Raw genomic sequence first — 18149 nt, 5'->3', positions numbered from 1 at the left:
CTGTAGGATAGATTTAAGCCTCTGCAAAATCTCAACGCAGTCAAATTCAACAAATAATTTCGTTGTCAGATATGAGTGGGAACCACACGTGTACACCCAGTAACCAGTGGTCTGTGTGCTGCAAACCAGTAGTAAACCACGACCTTTTAACAACGCTCATTCATATTATAAATAGCTGCCAGTTGGATTATCATCATTACATCTGTAAATTCCATCGGACTTGAACGCAGCGTGCGGAAGCAGCTCCTGCAGGCTGCGTTCAAGTGCTGTGGTTTGTCTCTAGCTAAACCCGAAAGGCAGCTCCACCTCAACTCTAACTAGTTAGCATTAACAAACCAGTCTTTGCATAGGGAAGGCAGCGTTTTACATTTAATTTGGATGGGGCTAAAATGCATGTAACGTTAGTGACTGGCTAACTGGCTGTAGATAACACATCTGGGAGAAACAGTAAAGCCGTAAAACCTCTCCCAGTGTCGTAGATCTAATCTACTCGTCAAGATGTCAGCTTTCTCTGAGGCGGCTCTAGAAAAGAAACTGTCCGAGCTCAGCAACTCGCAGCAAAGTGTGCAGACGTTGTCGTTGTGGCTCATTCATCACAGAAAACACTCGAGGACCATTGTCGGTGTTTGGATCAACGAACTGAAGAAAGGTAAGGTCGACAAAAGCTAACAGTTTAGCTAGTTCCCCCACAATAAAGAACCACACTAATAAGTTAAGTTGAGTGTAGCCTCTGGCTGCAGGAGCTGGATAGCTGTGAGGCTAAAGCGTTATTGTTCATGTCCAGCTAATGTTATCATAGCTCACTTTAAAGCTGTTGGGCATGGTGTCGGTGTTAGCTCAGTTACTGCTAACGCTAGCCACGTTAGCACTGGTAAACAAGATGACAGCACACATAGTTTAGCCCTGACACAAGGCCTCCATAAGATGCCTCGCGGTCACAGGTGACCTTTAATTCAGATATTAAAAGCCCTTAATTCTGTTATTGCGGCACCACGTGGCAGACTGATAATGTTAGTGATTAGCTGGTGAACATGGTGGAGCATTTAGCAGCTGAAGAGCTCAAAGAGGCAAAGAGTTGGGAGACCAAATCAGAGCATCCAGGTGTTCAGTACCAAGACTCCACGTTAATGCTGCTCCACATCTGTGGGATGTGTAAGTATCTTTTGAAAGGTGATAATATGTCAATGTTGTGTTTACAACTTGTTCTACAGCCACCAAGTGTACAACAAATCAATTCATGCAGCTTAAAGGTTATAATTGATTTATTTTATGCAAGAAAATAAGACAGTTTGTGAACAACTTCACGAATTTGAAAGGTGATTGCTTGTAGTGATGCACCTGCTGAGAATCAGCTCCCCTCAACTCTATGAATCTTTCTAGCGAGTTTCGGCTCATTGTTTTGCTATAATAGCACTGTTGTTGGACGCAGCAGTCAGCTGTTATAAATGAAAAGTCTCTAAAAGTCCCACTGTACACCTCACAGCAGACAGACACAGCTGGGGGCTCGCTGGTGAACACGATGGAGCAGTTAACAGATGAGGTAGATTTCTCTCAGGACTAAAAGAGAGTGCTTATATTTGCTAGACTCCAAATGAAAGATAACGTTGCCCTGTAACCGCTGGATGTGTGAACATTTTGCCATATCAACTTAGACGTGGTTATACGTCAATGCTCAAGATCACAACTTGTTTCTGATGCTCCCAAGTGGCCCAAAAACATCAGTTGTTGCATTATTAGGTCCATGTTCACCCTACATTGATATCATTCATCTGTGAGTTAAACACTGAACACCAGAAATAGGTCAGTCAATCAATGACATCAACCTCAAATTCATGTGGCCAATGATGCTCCCTCTACTTAGTAACGTATTCTAGCTGCTGCTGTTTGTCGCTGCTGGGATGTAAGAAAACTTAAGCGAGACCAAAAGGCGGTTTCTCAATAATTTTGTTTCCTAATTTCTTTCTCACTCGTTCTACTCTCAAGCACTGACGCACACATTTGACTAAAGTTCAACTTTGGATCCCCCGAAGGCTTCAAGTGTTCCACCGACGCTGTAAAGGATACAAGATACACTGAAGTTCAGTCAGTGTGATACTCAAAGGCTTAGCCAGCAGTTAGCGTAAATGAAAATAAAATAATTTTTATTCATTGATTGCTGTTGGGATGTGAAGAGATATTCAACAGAAATATCAAAAATGTTTTTTACGATGACCAACCCTACCTTTTAAGGCAGCAACACGCTTTATTTTTGTTATTTCTTTGAGAGTCACTGAATAATAAACTCCTGTGTCAATTCAACATATAATTTTATTTTTGGCTTATTGTCACTATAATAGTTTATCAAACATCACAGACTTGAAAACACTTCTTTCACTGCAGAAAACAATGATCCTGAATGTGTTGAACATTGCTGTGTAACTGTAATGTTATGGTGTCCTATGGATTTAAAACACGTTATTATTATTATTATTATTATTATTTTGCATCAAGGTGCCATTCAAAGCGATTACTGTAATCAGACTCATCCACATCGGATCATTACGGTTGAAGTTAGCGGGTTCACAAATGTATTTAGTTGATGCAGTTACAGTAAAAGTACATAGTAGATTTTTTGTGAATATTCTTTAAAATTAGTTTGAAGAAGCATACTGTCTGGCTGTGTGGTATTACTGTAGTGGTAGCTATTACTGGCCCACTTTTCCTTTAGGGTGCTGTTCACCAGCCTAATGATATCTCAGGAGCTTGTTGTATTTTCGGAGCGTGTCTGAGGACCTGAAGGAGTGTGCCGTGTTAACAGCAACGGGGACAGTGACGGCACATTCCTCTTGAGCTTTACTCTCGGCTCAGTGTTGACTTGTCACCGTTCCAAAAACAACAAAGAGATATATGCACCATGATAACGTGACTGTGCCATGAGGAACATGTTGGTGGATAAAACACAAACGCAACAAGCCGCGTGGTTAGAGTGAAGAAAAGACAAATTACATGTGGAATTGAATTCTTTCAAAACCTGTGTGAGTTAACGGTTGTTGCCGGACAAATTTAGTTCTTAGCTGTGACTGATCGCTGTGAGTGTGATGTGCTGGGTTTGATACATGGAAGAGTAACTTAAATACACAATAGTCTGGCTTGGTGGGAAAAACATGGCGTTGGATTTACAATTTGGTATTTTTCTTCTTGTAATCATTTCATGAAGAATGAAATCGATAATCTGTAGTATAATCTTTAGCAGGGTAATTGACCTACCGCTGGGCTTAACGTTCAGTGGTGTAAATCATTACCAAAGGCCTCACTTTAATGTGTGTGTGTGTGTGTGTGTGTGTGTGTGTTCATTTGAATGTATGCAGCTCAGGTGTCACGCAAGCTGACCTTCGTTTACTTGGCCAATGACGTCATTCAGAACAGCAAGAAGAAAGGACCGGAGTTCACACAGGACTTTGCACCGGTCATCGTCGATGCGTTCAAACATGTGTACAGGTCAGATTTTCTACGTCATTTAGGACTGTGTAATGTGTGTTTTTCTATTGTTTGTCTGTTTAAGTACAGGGTCATAGTACGTGTTGTAGTCAGTAACCTAATCCAAGTATCACAATGGTAAAGGGAAATCACTTGATTACTTACCTCAATACCAAACATGCAAATTAAGACGAGAGAAAAGAAAAATGCAGAAATATCGCCAACATTTTGATAAGCAGAATATAATATACAACATCACTTTGTGATAGCTTGCGCTGTACTCTGATGATGTTTTCCTTTTCTGCTTTACATACAAAATAACGGCAACATTTCCACCCAATGAAAGCATTGTTTTTCACTAAGTTGGAGTCCATTCTGTGAGACTAGTGTTGTGAAGTGTTGTAATGTGTGCGCATGGTACTTGTACAATGTTCTGTATTTTAAGATGTTTTGAAATTGTAATCCTGTTTATAATCCCTGTTTTGCTAAATGTATCGGTAATCTGATCAAACTTTGTTTCCTAATCACGTAATGCCGTTCCATGTATTCTGTTACTCCCCAAGCCTGATTAAGTAGTGACTGATTTTAATATATTGATGCACAACTTTGACTTCAAAATTAACACCACAAGAACTTGTAGTCAGATTTATGCAAGAGGGATTTTGTAAACACTCGAGAGTTGCAGCTTAATATGTGATTATTATCTCTGGGACCACCGGATGGGAATAACCTAAACACACTGTAAATTAAGAAGAATTTATCTTTTTTTCTTCCTGTATTGTCCAGCCCAAATGTCAGCTGTATGTCCTGTCTTGTGTTTTCCTGTCCAGAGATGGCGAGGAGGGCTATAAGAAGCAGCTGGGTCGGGTTTTGTCTATCTGGCAGGAGAGAGCTGTGTACGAGAGCAACCTGCTGGATCAGCTCTCACAAGTCCTTTGTAAGTTCACCCAACGCTAACGCTACTTAATACCAGCGTTGGGCGCGTTACTGAAGTGCTGAAGGGATTTCAGTTATTAATCCAAGTAATGCTGCTTTACTGCGTTAACAGAACGCAAATTAGTTTTTTTGTGCCGGGTGAGTTCATGTTACGATGACGTGAAAGCAGGTTGGTTTGCATCTTCGCATCGCGTCAAAACTTCGGTGAACTTTCAGGCAAATGTGAGGCTGAGCCGTAGCCTACGTTTTCCTCATATGACATCGGCCTGTGCCCCCCCCCCCCTCCTCGGCAGGAACACAACAGTTTAGCTGAGCGTGCACGTGCCACTGATACATATGGCACGGTTCTCCTCCATCATACTCTCATTGTTTTAAGTGGATGCTGGTGGTCGTAAGAAGTACATGCTTAGTGTTTTATTATTAATAAAAAACGATCTTATTAGAATCAAAAGTGAATATAATAAAGTACCTGGCTGTTTGGCTGGCAGCTGACGCTCATGGAAAGCTCTGTTTGTCTTTTATTCTAAACCCTAGATGGAGAAAAGAAGGCGAAGAAGAGGGCGTATGAGGAGATCCGACCAGACGATGAGGACTTTGCTTCCCAGAGTTCCCCAGCTGAGCCCCCACAGGTGATTCCCTAAAAAAACGGCGTCGCCATCAATACAGGGTGTTAATGAAATGCACTGCGAACCTTTAGAGGCCCTTTTTAATGATGCAGCTGCCTCTGGATGTATTTGTATCGCAGTACTTCCTTTCTCTGTTGCCTCTAATATTGCTCATACTTGACGCATACTCATGTTCACTCCTAAATCTACCATACTTCCTTAACATCTCTCCTTCCTTTGCTCCCCTGCTTCTCATCCTCCCGCTACCTCAGACAGCGGAGTTAATCCGAGCTCTTCAGGAGCTGGAAAATGCCGCCTCTGGCGACTCAGTGCTGCGTCAGCGCATCTCATCCCTTCCTGCTGAGGTGCAAGACACGTCGCTGCTTCACAGGATCACAGGTAGGAGGCAGGACACTATTGTACACACACACACACACGTATGTTCCACCGCTCATTAACACGGACCAGTGGTCAACAAATACCTGCCCTGCCTAAGTGTCCCTCCCAGAGAGTTTTAACGATATGATATAGCGGAGCAATAATTTGGTCGACATTTGACTCCCCCCCCCCCCCCCTTTTTGCCTTTCTCATACCTCATTTGTTCTCATTGCCCAACTATCCCTCAACAATAGATGATTTTTCTAAATATTCCAAAATGGTTCACCGGACCTTTTTAAAAGTGTTGCAATGATCTGTATGGAAACCCGTATCTTCTGGAGGCTGAGACAACACGTCTACATCATTGAACCACTTTGACACACTGTTCATTAAAGAGCATACCGGGCGTAGCGGCCTAGCCTTCACTCCAAAAAAACAAACGTTACAAACAAACCGAAGTGCCCTTGAGCAGGACACGGACAAAGATAAAAATGGACAAAGAAAAAAATGGCTACCATCTAGCACAGGAAACCATGTTTGATTTGCCAGTGGGTGCACAGTAGCTCTTAACGTTGTACCAGTATTGACGGATGACTGAATGGCCTCCAGCTGAACCCTCTAGGCTGGTTATGCTCTCTTTGTGCTCTCTGTGCTTCAGATAAGGAGTCGGGGGAGCGTCTCTCCCGGCTGGTGGAGGAGGCCTGCATGGTGCTAGCGGACTACAGCGGTCGCCTGGCGGCAGAGATCGATGATCGGAGGCAACTCACACGCACACTTACGGTCTTCCTGCAAAGCCAGAAGGACGGGCTGACCCAGAACGAGCAGAAACTAGAAGTGCGTAAATCACTTTTCTTTCTTTGGATTACTGTGTGTCTGTTGTCCACCTCACCTTTGTGCCACATCATTATTGTTTCTGGTGTTCATCTGTCTTGCGTAGCTGTGTGCTCAGGCTTCTTTTGAATAACCGTTTGTTTTCATGTATTTCAGCATGTTGCATACTTCTGCAGAGTGCCTGTCATGTTGCTGAGTCAGACTCTAGGTTTCAGACTGTAGATTCTAATGTGATTGTCAGGCCTTACAAACAGGAGAGATACACTTGGAGTCACTGTAATATTTTCCCCTCTCACAAGGAGGTACTTCTTCTTTTAGCCTCTGTCATTTAACCCGGTTCAATCTTTACTCAATGTATACTTCCTTCTCTTAAGGTAAGTATCAACCAAAACACTTGATCTTGGAGAAACTCAACGACATATTTTCTTTTTTTTCTCTCTTAGCAATATTCTTTTTTTGTGGTGACAATAACTGTCCAGCCTTTTATCCACAGGATACCAAGAGGATAAAGCATTTCATATTTGTATCTTCACTCGGTCAAGTCTTTTGTAATAAAAAAACAACAAAAAAACTGAAAATAAAAAATAAAACTGATTTTGTGAGTGCTTTTATTTTGCGGTTACATGTGCAGCTCCTGGTGGAGATGGTCTATAATAACAGTATTTGTTGTTTTTCTAGTATTGACACAGTAAATGTTAACTTCACACTCTAGCTTAAATTGAGCTCGATTCAATAAGAAATCCAATCGCTCAAATAGAGGAAAACTTACGACGTTATTACAGGTCAAACCAAAACAAAGAAGGTTTTTAGGAATCTTGTTACAGGGCAGGATTATTTTTGCCTGTTTTTGTGTGACTCACTAAATTTGGTGAGGAAATGTGTTTTCAAGCACAACACACCTACATGCATCAGCTGTAAACGTACACAATAAACATGCAATGCAGCAGATATGACACCTTTGAGTGACACTACATGTTACTGTGTCTTTAAGGAGTAAAACACAATATATAGGTGGCTTTGCTGGCTGACCTTCTGTTACGTCACAGCCATGAATTCTCTTATAGTCTAATCGGCCACTATGGCTTCCCTGCAGATTTGTTGGTTGTCTTGAACAGAGAGTCAAATAAACCTAAACACTTGAACCCTCTTTGCTTTGTGTATTGGGGGGAAGAAAGTTAATCTCTATTTTGATGATCTTACATAAGTTTCATAGATGGAGGTGAAAGTAAACCGGGTAGCAAGTTAGTCATGAAGCTGTGGCAAAATTAGTAATACATCTTTCTTTTTTCTTTTTTAAAATCTCATAATAAATGCAGGTGTTTAGAAAGAGTTAAATGGGTTGCAGGCTTAATGGCTAAAAAAAATGTGTTTAACATGCTCGCACAACTTTTTGTGTTTTCAAATTCAACTTAACTGTGAGTGACGACACAACATGTTTGATGTATTTGGCCAGAAATCCAAACTTTGTGTCATTAAACTACGTTAGACCTTTAACTACCACCACATTCTGTTTTACACAATGCAATACAAAGTTATCATATCAATGACATAACCTTACTTCTATTTTTTTTTAACGGTCTTCATATCTTTTTATTCACATTTTATAATTACATGATGTCAATTCCTTGCAACTGTCCACTTGCCACAAGCTGTGGCTTTTGGGAATTTGAAAAATTCAAAAATCACAATGTCACTCATTCAAGCTATGAGATATTTGAGCGCTGATGAACCTTTTTCTGCTGTGCACATTTTCAGGAATACAAACGCAAACTGGCGAGGGTGACCCAGGTCCGGAAGGAGCTGCGTGCGCGTCTGAACAATCTTCCAGGAGGACTCTACAACTCTTCCAAATGACTCAAGTTTCACCTCCTGACCGGATAACCTGACCCTCCTGCTTCTGCAACATCTCAACCTGTCTCTTAGACATTTGATCAGTGACTTTGCCATATTCTTGGTTTTGGGAAGTGTCTGTGGTGACCTGTCGTTCTCATTCTGTCTTTAACATATTATTTATCCACATGGCTTTCATGAACAGAGTGTCTTCTTTTTCTGTCTGTGAGTTCATATCTTTGTGCTGTATGTTATCAGTACATTGAAAATTAAGATTCGTACTCGTCAGACAACAAGCCCCTCTTGGTTTGGTCCCTTTAAAGTGGCATCGGTGATGCTGGTGTGATATTTTTGTATTCATAGTGACTTAAGATAATGCACCAGAGAATACCCCCCCCCCCCCCCCCCCCCCCTAGTGTGATCATTTATAATATTTTCGGTGTTTTGGATTGTTTTCACAAGTTTATTGTACTAGTCTATATCTGTAAATTAATCTGTCTAACTCTTGGCTGTATATCGTTGTTTTTATGCAGTGTGATAATGGCCTCTGAAGAGAATGTACAATTTAAGAAACCATATTCTGAAGCTGAGCTGTAAGCCATGTCCCTGAAAGCAAACCAAAATGTGTAATCATCATTTACGTAAAGCCTCTTTCTGCGAGGGGTTTGTAAGTTATGGTTCTATGTACATATTGAAATTTGCATGTAAATATGATGGGAGTTATACCTGTAAATGATTTGTATCATTGTCGACGGGGCGTGTGGTGAAATGGTCATTCAGACAAATTACTGAGCTATCTCTCTGTAGTCTAAAGCTGCTCAGACCTCCACTGTACTGACATAATGACCGAAGGAGCCGGTTGTCTTGTTTACTGTATCACACACTGCTTCATAGATTTATCCTTAACTCTACTGAATGCTGTGCAGACGCCTCACACAGCTTGATAGGTGCCCCTCGTTTCCAAAGCCAGACTTAAGCTGTTGTTTTTGTACATTTAAAAGCAAATTCTTCTTAGAACCAAATAAACAGAAAATGTACAAATCTTTGCAGTCTTGTCTGCAGTGTACAGTATCTAGCCACTCAATTTGATCGCATGTGTTGGTCCTGGCCAGCAGGGGGCGTGAACGGACGTCCATCAACAGTCACGGAACTAAAACGACGTCGCTCATGTTTCCGACTTAGAGATGTGCACAAACACAGGAAGTAGCCATCAGCAGCAGCATTTTTTTTTTTATCAATTTCGTCGCTTGATGAATACAGAAACAGCTGAAGATCATATAATATATGCAGTACAAACCACATAAACGCCAATTTGCAAGTGTTGGCAAGATTAAACTGCGCGGATTGCTAGCTAGCTCCCAGTAACGTCACGTTAGCTAAGCTACTAGCTAGCGTTAGCTTGGTTATGATAAACGTTTGCTAAGCTAACGAAGACAACGTTAACACTAGCCGTAAAACATCCAACAATGGACAATTTCGAAACACCATACGAAGACGAATCCTCATTTGTTCAATGCACGGTAAGCTAGCATTACGTTACTCTCAGGTCTACCTAGGTTAGCTGTAGCTAATGCAGCAGATTCACCTTAGTGGTTACTGTTGTGGCTGTAGTTTGTGTTGCTATTGACTTTGTATAAACTAATATATTTATAATATTGTATTCGCCTCATTTACAGCTATAAAGATGGACTAATGTCTGCTTTAGTTGGGCTATATGTATGGTATGATACAACTGGCTGTATATCATACCACCATACGCAGCTGTGATACTGATTGATTTATGTTTTCTTTCTTTGAATCCAGGTCTGTGATAAATTCATGAAGGGTGAAACCTTGTACAAGATACACCTGACTACACCGGGACATAGAAAGGTACACAGCACAGTTTACTGGTGCAGAGAGCTGCGCTGTCTGTGAAAGTCTTGTTGATTTGAATGCAGCTTAAACACCCAGTGATAAACTAATAAGTTAATGGGCAGTAAGCACCTTTTCTGTGACTTGTGTTTGTTCCATGGCCTCTTTTTATTCAGTCACAGGTCTTCCACAGGTCCAAGATAAAACTCCCAGCAGGAAACAAGGAGCATTCAAAAGTGATATTACACTGTCTTTCCAAGCCATCAGCAACATCTGGGGACTTCTTTTTTTCAAGACAGTGTTGTATTTGTCGTGTATTGCCTGCTGGTTTATCCCGTGACCTTACTTACTTCACAGGGAAAGTGAATGCTTACCAATGCTTGTCTTTGACCATTATGAAGACTTTGTCCAGGTCATTTTGGAGGAGTGCGATGTCTTTGTAGAGTGCACCTTGCAGTAAGTTATTGGCACATGAGAAAGCAGTCAGACTGACTTATACGACTTGATCTGCATTTCTGTTATTTTGTCTCAAATCATCACATGTGGACGATTGTGATGGATACAACTTTTTTGTTTTTTACAAAAGCAGCAGGTTTCCTGTTTTTGAAAGACATGCTTTGCATCACAAAATGTCTCCTGTTTTTTGGAGGTCATCACCTATAAATCCACCTGCATTTCTCTTGGTCTGAGTTGGACAGTAAACACAACTCATAGCCATGGATCCATCTCTCAAGCCACACCACTGGAATGGTTTCGATGGTTTGCACATGGCAAACCATGAAGCCTGAACACTGGATTGATTTGAGCTTGATAACTATCTTCAGTGGAGCCTGGTCAAATGGTCTTCGTCTTCTTGTGAGAGACCTGTTGGCAAATGTCCTTTTCCGTGGTGTCACATGGAGGATGTGCTTAATCCTCTGTCTCACTGCACTGTAATACAAACATGTTCTGGCAATTTTCTTTGCCTGCTTTGTATAGAAAAACTCACTCCAGAAACTTACCAGCCCGAGGACTTTGTGTAAATCTTCTTCTATGGCTTTTAATTCACCAAAAGCTGCAGCACTCCCAGGCAAAACAAGTGGAAATGCCATAATGTGTCTGCGTTAGACGGTTTTATGTTGCGCGAGTGGAGCCAATCACAAGCGACTCTGAAGATTAATGTGTTGGGAAGCTTCGATAGCTGACCTCCGACTCAATTCTTTCCCACTGCTCACTGATGGAGTCAGGCCTGGAGTACAAATAGGAAATACAGAACAATATTTTGACAACAGATGCGAACTAATTGTCCACACACTATCTAGCTACAGTAGCTTGTCAGCAACTTCAGTCCTTTGTCGGTGTCTACTGTCTCCACTGGATGCATTCAGACTAGAAGCTGACATTCTTTTCAAGAGTTCTGCGGGACGTCAGTTAATTTCACGATTCATCTCATGCCTGGGACGTGAAAAAAGTCATCTGCGCCGCCGGGAACGGAATCATCATAATAACAATACAGCAATAACGCTGGGATTTCTTTACTCTGTCATGGGATTGAGACGGGACTGCGTTTTTTTTTTTTCCCGCGGGAGTGGGATGGGAGTGAAAGTTCCCTTGTCACCCTTTAGTTCAGACACAGTACTGGCGTGTGGTCAGCTCCGTTTTGGCAGAGCTCACTGCCAAATACGCAATCACTTACGCTCGTAAGCAAAAGTTACTTGAACATTGGTCAAGCATGTGTTTTGGTCGTGTTGACGAAAACTGGATACTGCTTCTCCGCATATAGATATCCATCTTCACGAGGATACGTAGGCCTACCTTTACTGCGCCTCAAGTGAGCCGTGGTTTTAATTGTTCGAGAATATATTCATCCAATGATATAACCCTTTCTCTGTTTGTAGCAGTGGTGAACCAGTGTCCTGTTTACCCAGCACTGATTGACTTAATTTTGTTGCTCTCCTTTCGTCCCCGGCAGAAAGAGGATGTCCTTGTTGCTTCGGGTAAGTAGACTTCATCTTCAGCATTGTCATTTTTTTCCAATCTGGCTTTGAGTATATTTGCTGTTCTATTACGGCACAAAGGTAACCGAGGTCGCTCTGATCGTTGCCTCGTTGTAATGGAGACTATTTTGGTCTAGATCCATCAACGGCTGTGATCCTCTAAGAATGACTATGAACTCAAAACAAATCAAAGGACATGTCCTTGGTTGGACTGTATCCTACTGTGAGAATGTGTCCAAGCGCTTTACTGTCAGATATAGAAACTTGAAAGTCTGGTTTTTGAATTTGTATGCTGTGCAGCCAAAAGAATGTCTACACGACTTGATGTGTGCTTTTTGCACTCGGCTGTTTTCATGCTTTGGCTTAATTCCTGTTAAGGGGAATCTTGACTAACCTGCACAAAGCCCTGATCGTACCCCAGTGAACACCTCCAGGATGAAAGGGAACGCAGACTACGAGCCAGGCCGCATTGCCAAGCACATCAGCGGCCGACCTCACTTATGCTCTCGTGGCTGAATTGGGGGGAAAAAAATGTTATGGAGCGCCAGATTAATGCCGATGGTTTTGGAATAAGGTGTTCCACAAGTGTTAGATTGTCCATGTACATGCCATGTGTATGTTCGGCCGTTGTTCAGCACAGTTAGGTTGTGCAGCCACAGATGTAGAGGCGTCAGGGACTCGGATTGCAGGAGAGCCGAGCTTTGGCCGCTTTGAGCTGAGCTAGGGAGAGGCTTCTTCTGCGGTGTGGTCTGGTTTGGAGTCAGTGGGCACAACTGGTTGGCTCTGAGAATGCTCCTCACTTTCTTAAGTGGGCCTCTTGAGAAAATATATGAAGACCCCCGTAGCTGAGAGTGTGCCCTCTGCTGGTGTCCTTTGAGTCAACAGAAATGGAGCTTGCATGCTACCTCCGTGGTTCAACGCACAGAAGGGTGTTACAGGTTAACTGTAGGTCGCAGAGGCCTGCAGTGAAGCCTACACACCTAACAAGCTGATTGTTGAATCCAACTTTCGATTGGAGGTGGTTTCAAAATGGAAAAGAAAAAGTACGTTCATGCTCGTTGCATGTATAAGAGACACGGCCACAAAAAGGTTTCCAATACGACTCCTGTGCACGTTTGCTAGTGTGCCGCCTGTGGAGGCATGTTCCACTCTCAGCTGTGTGAGAATGTGGTTTATGCTCAAATACACAAAGGCGGACTTCTGTTTGTTTAGACCGAGCAAAGAGCTGTGGCATGCTCATGCTTGAGCTAAATACACATTTTCCTGCCACTATTTTTGGAGGTAGGAAAAATAATTTTTCCTTTTTAATGTTGGTTATGTCGGTAACATCAGCATCTATCAGCTTTTGTCTTTAAGATGTCACAGTAGGTCAAGGAAGTAATGCCTCCTCAGGCATTTTTCTTTTCCTGCAAAGTAAGCGTTTCTATACCTTTTAAAAAAACAAACAAAAAAAAAACAACATCTTGGTCAACATGAACCTGAAGACATTCGCACAGCAACACCAAAGAGTCATGAGAGACGACCTCTCTGCTGATGTAAGTAGAGCAGAAGACCGAAGTGTTCAAAGGTGAAGCGTTGGAGATCATACAAAAAACTCCATGTATGGTTACTCTGTTGCAGCATTCAGATTTCTGACGTCAGTATGCGGAGTGGAGAATTCAACACTTTGTGGCTGCAGCTGCAGTGAAACTGCATTTGCTTAGTTCCTCTTTTACTCCTCTTGGCCTGTTGTATTCTGCAAACTCGATACTCTGTTCTCAACAAATCCCATTTGACTCGGCCTCCGTCTCCTCAAGGCTGCGGTGGTCTGGAACAAGGTGAACACGAAAGACGGTTAGAACTGAAATACAGTGACGGTGTTGCTACATCTTAAACAACTCAATTACATGAAAGATGATGGAAGCAGTCCACTGGTGTTTGTACAGTTCTGTGAGCCAACTGATAAAGTAAGTTCATCTCACAAATGATGTGACGTCAGATAAACAACACCTAAAACGCTTTTTACACTTAAAGCTGCTACAAGGAACTTTCGTTTTGGGTTGAATTTGGCGGCCCCTGTGGACAGAAGTTGCAGTGCACCAGATTCCCTTTCTAAAACCTGCCAAATTACTGCAGCAGAATCTGCCACCGCTCAGTCCTGGTTCGCCCCTCACCCCAGTGGGCCCAGCTGTACGGCCTGGTTCTCTAGTAGTGTGGTGTCTCTGCTCCTGGTCGGAGGAGGAGGAGGCGCTGCTGCAGTGCGCTGAGCTCTCCTCCTCCCGCCGGCGTTCCGACTGCAGGTCGAAGGCGGCAGCGAAGAAGGATCTGGGTCTGTCCACAGCGGCCTGGTCGCTGCTGGAGGCCGAGATCAAGGACTCTCCGGCAAAATTGTCACGATTTCACACGGATGACGAGCATTGCAAATAACTAAACGGATAAAAGCCAATCTTCTCGCTGATGGTCTCGGTTAATTATGAAGGTCATATTGAAGCACCACTGTTAAATAGAGACGGTTTCATTATCAGTCAAAAGTTCCTCACAGTTACCTTAAAGTAGACCATGCACTGTGCATATATTGTATTATCTTTAAAAGAAACACTCTTTGTTGTCACGTTTTCTTTTGCTAACTACACGTGTTTGGGTTTCTCAGGGTTTGCTGTCCGACGTCCCCGCATACCGGAAATTGAGGACATAGTACAATATCTGGATTACATGAAGCTTGATGAGCCCATCATTGGTGAATAACTTGATAACATTTAAGTCCAATATTTTATTTGTTCATTTAAATCCTATTTACCTTTTTCTGCTTTTATTTCTTAGGTTTGAACTATTTGGAGGAACTGCCTTGTGATGACCAACAGGCAAGCCCCAAATACACATGTAAGCTCTGTCACCAGAAGGCAAACCTACTGGAAATGGTCCATCATGTGATTGGACGTAAACACCGGCAGAAATATGTGGTAAAGCATTGTGAATATTTTCCAAACATGCCAGTGTTTGCTTTTACTTTTTCATTAAAAAAGGCGAAACATATTGAGGAATGCTTTACCTTTTGTGTTTTTGTAGGAACTGAAACGGCCAGACTTGGTGACCTGGAATTCACAATCCATAATAACCCACGGAGGAAAGATCGTACGAGCCAGGGCAGAGATAATAGAGAGACAGGACGGACGAGGAACTCCAGTGGTGGGACACACAGATCTCGGCAACCAGACATGTTGAATATTATTATGTTATATGTACTTTTTTGAGGGTAACGTGTTTTTTGTGTTTCAGCTAATGGCGAAAAAGGGGATAGAGGGCAGATTGAACACCTCAAGAGGTACATTCTTACTGTGAATTCTGTGTAATAATTTAACACGATAAATGTACTGAGCAGGGTGTTTTACAGAATTTCATTCAGTGCTAAACTGTGTGACTTGGGAGTTATTTTTGTTGTAATATGCTTTTAATCCTTTTCAGAGAATCTGATGTAATACATCAAAGTCACATAATAAAACAACAGCTCATACCAGCAATACTGTACCTGATATTTTTACTTTAACTGTATGTTTACTCTTCTTCCCTAGTTCCCCCAAGGCAGAAGCAAAATAGGGATCGGAACATTTTACAGAGTTTGACCCAACGAAATGTGCCGTCACTCCTGCCAGGCCTCATGGACTATCGGGATGAGCACTCTCACCCAGGGAGGTGTCCCCCAGATACAACTCCATTCCGTCCAGAAGACACCTACATGTTGGACAGAGACAGACCGATGTACCCACAGGAGGACACTCTGGAAGAGGAGCTGCAGAGGGCAGATCACAGGGAAAGTCATATGTACAGACGAGAGTATAGGGACCCAGATTATCGTACGGAGTATAAAGAGGAATACGTTGAAGATCCACAAAGAAGAGCCGCACCAGAGCCAGGTGGTGATCGCAGGTACGAGTCAAGGCAGGAGATGCCCCATGGCCAGGCCCAGCATGTAGAGTATTACCCAGACAAGTCTCCCCCGTACAGAAAGCCCTTCCCAGAAAGAGATCCACTGAAGGAGTTCTACACTGAGGAAGTGAGGAGGCGTGGGCGAGCTCGTTCTGAGTACTCGCCCTCGCAGCCGGTGCACCCCGAAGATGATGAGCGGCGGTGTTCTCTGGACCGGGAGTCTGGCAGACGTGAAAGTATGAATGGAGCAGGCAGGCAGGGGTCGAGTGAACCCGAGGCCAAGAGAAGGAGCTTTCCCACAACTATGGAGAGTGACCAGACGCCTGAAGGCCGCTTGTTTCATTTCGTCAGAGATTATCGTCACGAAATGAGAGAACCATATCAAGAGGAGGCGGTTGCCAAACCTGGGCAGAGCAGAACAGGAACCCTTACCTCCCAGAGGCAAGTGGAAGCTACCAGGGCCATGTCTGACATCCCGGAGCCATTCAGGCGTTTCCTGAAAGGGACCGCTAACGATGAGGGACACGGTAAAAGAAAAAGAAAGAGTCGCTTCTCTGATGCCACTGCAGAGGAGGCGGAAACAACGAAGGAGATGTGAGTGATAATGTACCTCGTAGTTTTTCTGTAAAGATTGCTCTCCATGAACCCGGCTGGCTGATACCTTTTTTTTTTTAAATGTTTTATATTGTTTGACTGAATGCTTTGTGTCTTACATTATTTTTCTGGACATGTTTTGATTTATGTTTGCAGGTTCAGCGATGAGTATGGACCTCCAAATCCAAAGTTTGGCGGTCGTCCTAGACCCGTCCATGGAACACAACATCCTGACCGATACATGGAATCGCAGGTAGTCACATTAGGCTATTTGTTTTGATAAACTAGTAACCTGCCCAAATGTTACAATGCTCACTAATCTAGAAAATGTACTAATTTATGTAGTTTAACTGCTGTAATGATGTCAAACCTGTTGTATTTTTTTAGAGCCTGCGTCATACTGAAAGCTCCCAAAGAGACGGCTCTGAGTCAGGGGATGTCTTCGATATGCTGGTAAGATTTTATATTTGTATCTGCAACGTAGCAATGACATCACAAATCATGTGTTTGTTGTGCAGCCATTCATTAACGGGGGGCATCTTAACTGTCTTTTTCACTTGTCACCAGAAAAACATTGAAATCGAAAATACAGATGAGGCGGACTTCCTGAAGAACAAACTTTGCGACCTTCTGAAAGAATTCAAGACCAAAAAATCTGAGAAAGCTGTGGTATGCGTCTCTTTCTAACTAAATGTGTCGTTTAATTCTCTGCCTGCAAAGCACTACACATGAATTAAAGCTAGGGCTGGTATTGTTGAGAAACTAGCAAGAGTAAACTGGATTAAAAGCTTTAAAGAAACATGTTTTTGTTGCTCCAGCAAAATAGCCACGGTCGAGTAGCCATCTCCAAAAACTACAACAGCTTTAGCCCGGACCCTGAGCTGTCTCCAAAACATCAGTACGACACAACCCACAGAGAAGACTCGGACCTTAGACGACCAGAAGACATGTACTTTAAAGAAGATCACAGAGGAAGAGGCTGGCGACAGCATGAGCCTACACCGGAAAAGCAGCTAAATGAATACCACCACCCTGTACGCGGGGAGCCCGGACAGTCCAACAGAAGACGCTATGAAGGTATACATTTATATATAAGTCATTTGAAGCATAGGAAGGAAGAACTTCATGTTGTGTAATAACTTATTATCAATAAACTATGTTTTCTGGTTCCCTCTGTCAAAATAGGTCTGCATTTTTACACTTACTTTCATCCAAGTTATTTTCCTATTGTTTTTCTTTCAGAGGTTTTTGGGTGGCCCAGGACGCAACATGCTAGCCATCCAGATGAGCCAGCACGGTATCCTGATAGATTTGAGGAACCCATGCACCCGCTAGACTACCCACATGCTCCCGAGGAGTTTAGGGACTCCCAATCCTCTCCACCTCCGCTCCGCATGGAACGAGGACACGGGATGGACATGGGCCTTCGGTACTCCAAGAACCTGGACAAAATCACCTCCACCCTCCTGGAACTTGTGGCAAGGAAATAATTTCCATAGAAGTTATGTAGACATAGATATCTATAGATTTGATGAGGTGCTTTGGTTTGAAAATCTAATTTCCCTCTTCCTTGCAGTTTTTTTAAGTGTTCTTTGCTTTAGACATTTATAACGTTGGTTCTTGAAAATGTTTTTAAGTTAAGTGTGAACATTAAAACATTTATCTACTGCGGCTGTCATGTCTTTAAATTCTTTATATTACTCTTACACCAGCAACAAGTTAGAATATTGTTATTGTAATATTAGTCTATGACTGCAGCAAATTTGATTAAATTCAACTTTCTTTA

At 42.6% G+C, this 18149-nt stretch overlaps 2 protein-coding genes across 4 annotated transcripts; both read left to right on the top strand.

Moving 5' to 3' along the window:
* The first annotated feature begins 261 nt into the window (after nucleotides 1-261).
* LOC142965307 (regulation of nuclear pre-mRNA domain-containing protein 1A-like) lies at nucleotides 262-8432 on the top strand. Of its 2 annotated transcripts, XM_076106200.1 has the most exons (7): nucleotides 262-649; nucleotides 3348-3477; nucleotides 4287-4393; nucleotides 4927-5021; nucleotides 5270-5396; nucleotides 6034-6209; nucleotides 7962-8432. In XM_076106200.1, exons 1-7 carry the CDS (start codon nucleotides 499-501, stop codon nucleotides 8058-8060), a joined length of 885 nt encoding a protein of 294 aa, XP_075962315.1. In that variant the 5' UTR covers nucleotides 262-498; the 3' UTR covers nucleotides 8061-8432. The 2 variants fall into 2 exon arrangements, with proteins under 2 accessions (XP_075962315.1, XP_075962314.1); XM_076106199.1 differs by lacking the exon at nucleotides 7962-8432 and having other exon boundaries at nucleotides 6034-6800.
* Nucleotides 8433-9219: 787 nt separating this feature from the next.
* LOC142965305 (uncharacterized) lies at nucleotides 9220-18034 on the top strand. Of its 2 annotated transcripts, XM_076106178.1 has the most exons (13): nucleotides 9220-9556; nucleotides 9840-9908; nucleotides 11842-11866; nucleotides 14496-14582; nucleotides 14666-14805; nucleotides 14912-15031; nucleotides 15122-15167; nucleotides 15415-16363; nucleotides 16520-16616; nucleotides 16751-16816; nucleotides 16931-17032; nucleotides 17182-17440; nucleotides 17606-18034. In XM_076106178.1, exons 1-13 carry the CDS (start codon nucleotides 9503-9505, stop codon nucleotides 17851-17853), a joined length of 2262 nt encoding a protein of 753 aa, XP_075962293.1. In that variant the 5' UTR covers nucleotides 9220-9502; the 3' UTR covers nucleotides 17854-18034. The 2 variants fall into 2 exon arrangements, with proteins under 2 accessions (XP_075962293.1, XP_075962294.1); XM_076106179.1 differs by lacking the exon at nucleotides 11842-11866 and having other exon boundaries at nucleotides 9487-9556.
* Nucleotides 18035-18149: the final 115 nt, after the last annotated feature.

Source organism: Anarhichas minor, unplaced genomic scaffold (genome assembly GCF_050575085.1).
Source record: "Anarhichas minor isolate MPS153535 unplaced genomic scaffold, ASM5057508v1 ptg000033l, whole genome shotgun sequence".
Lineage (NCBI taxonomy): Eukaryota > Metazoa > Chordata > Actinopteri > Perciformes > Anarhichadidae > Anarhichas > Anarhichas minor.
Note: the sequence above shows the minus strand (reverse complement) of the source record. Positions and strands in the feature narration are given on the sequence as shown.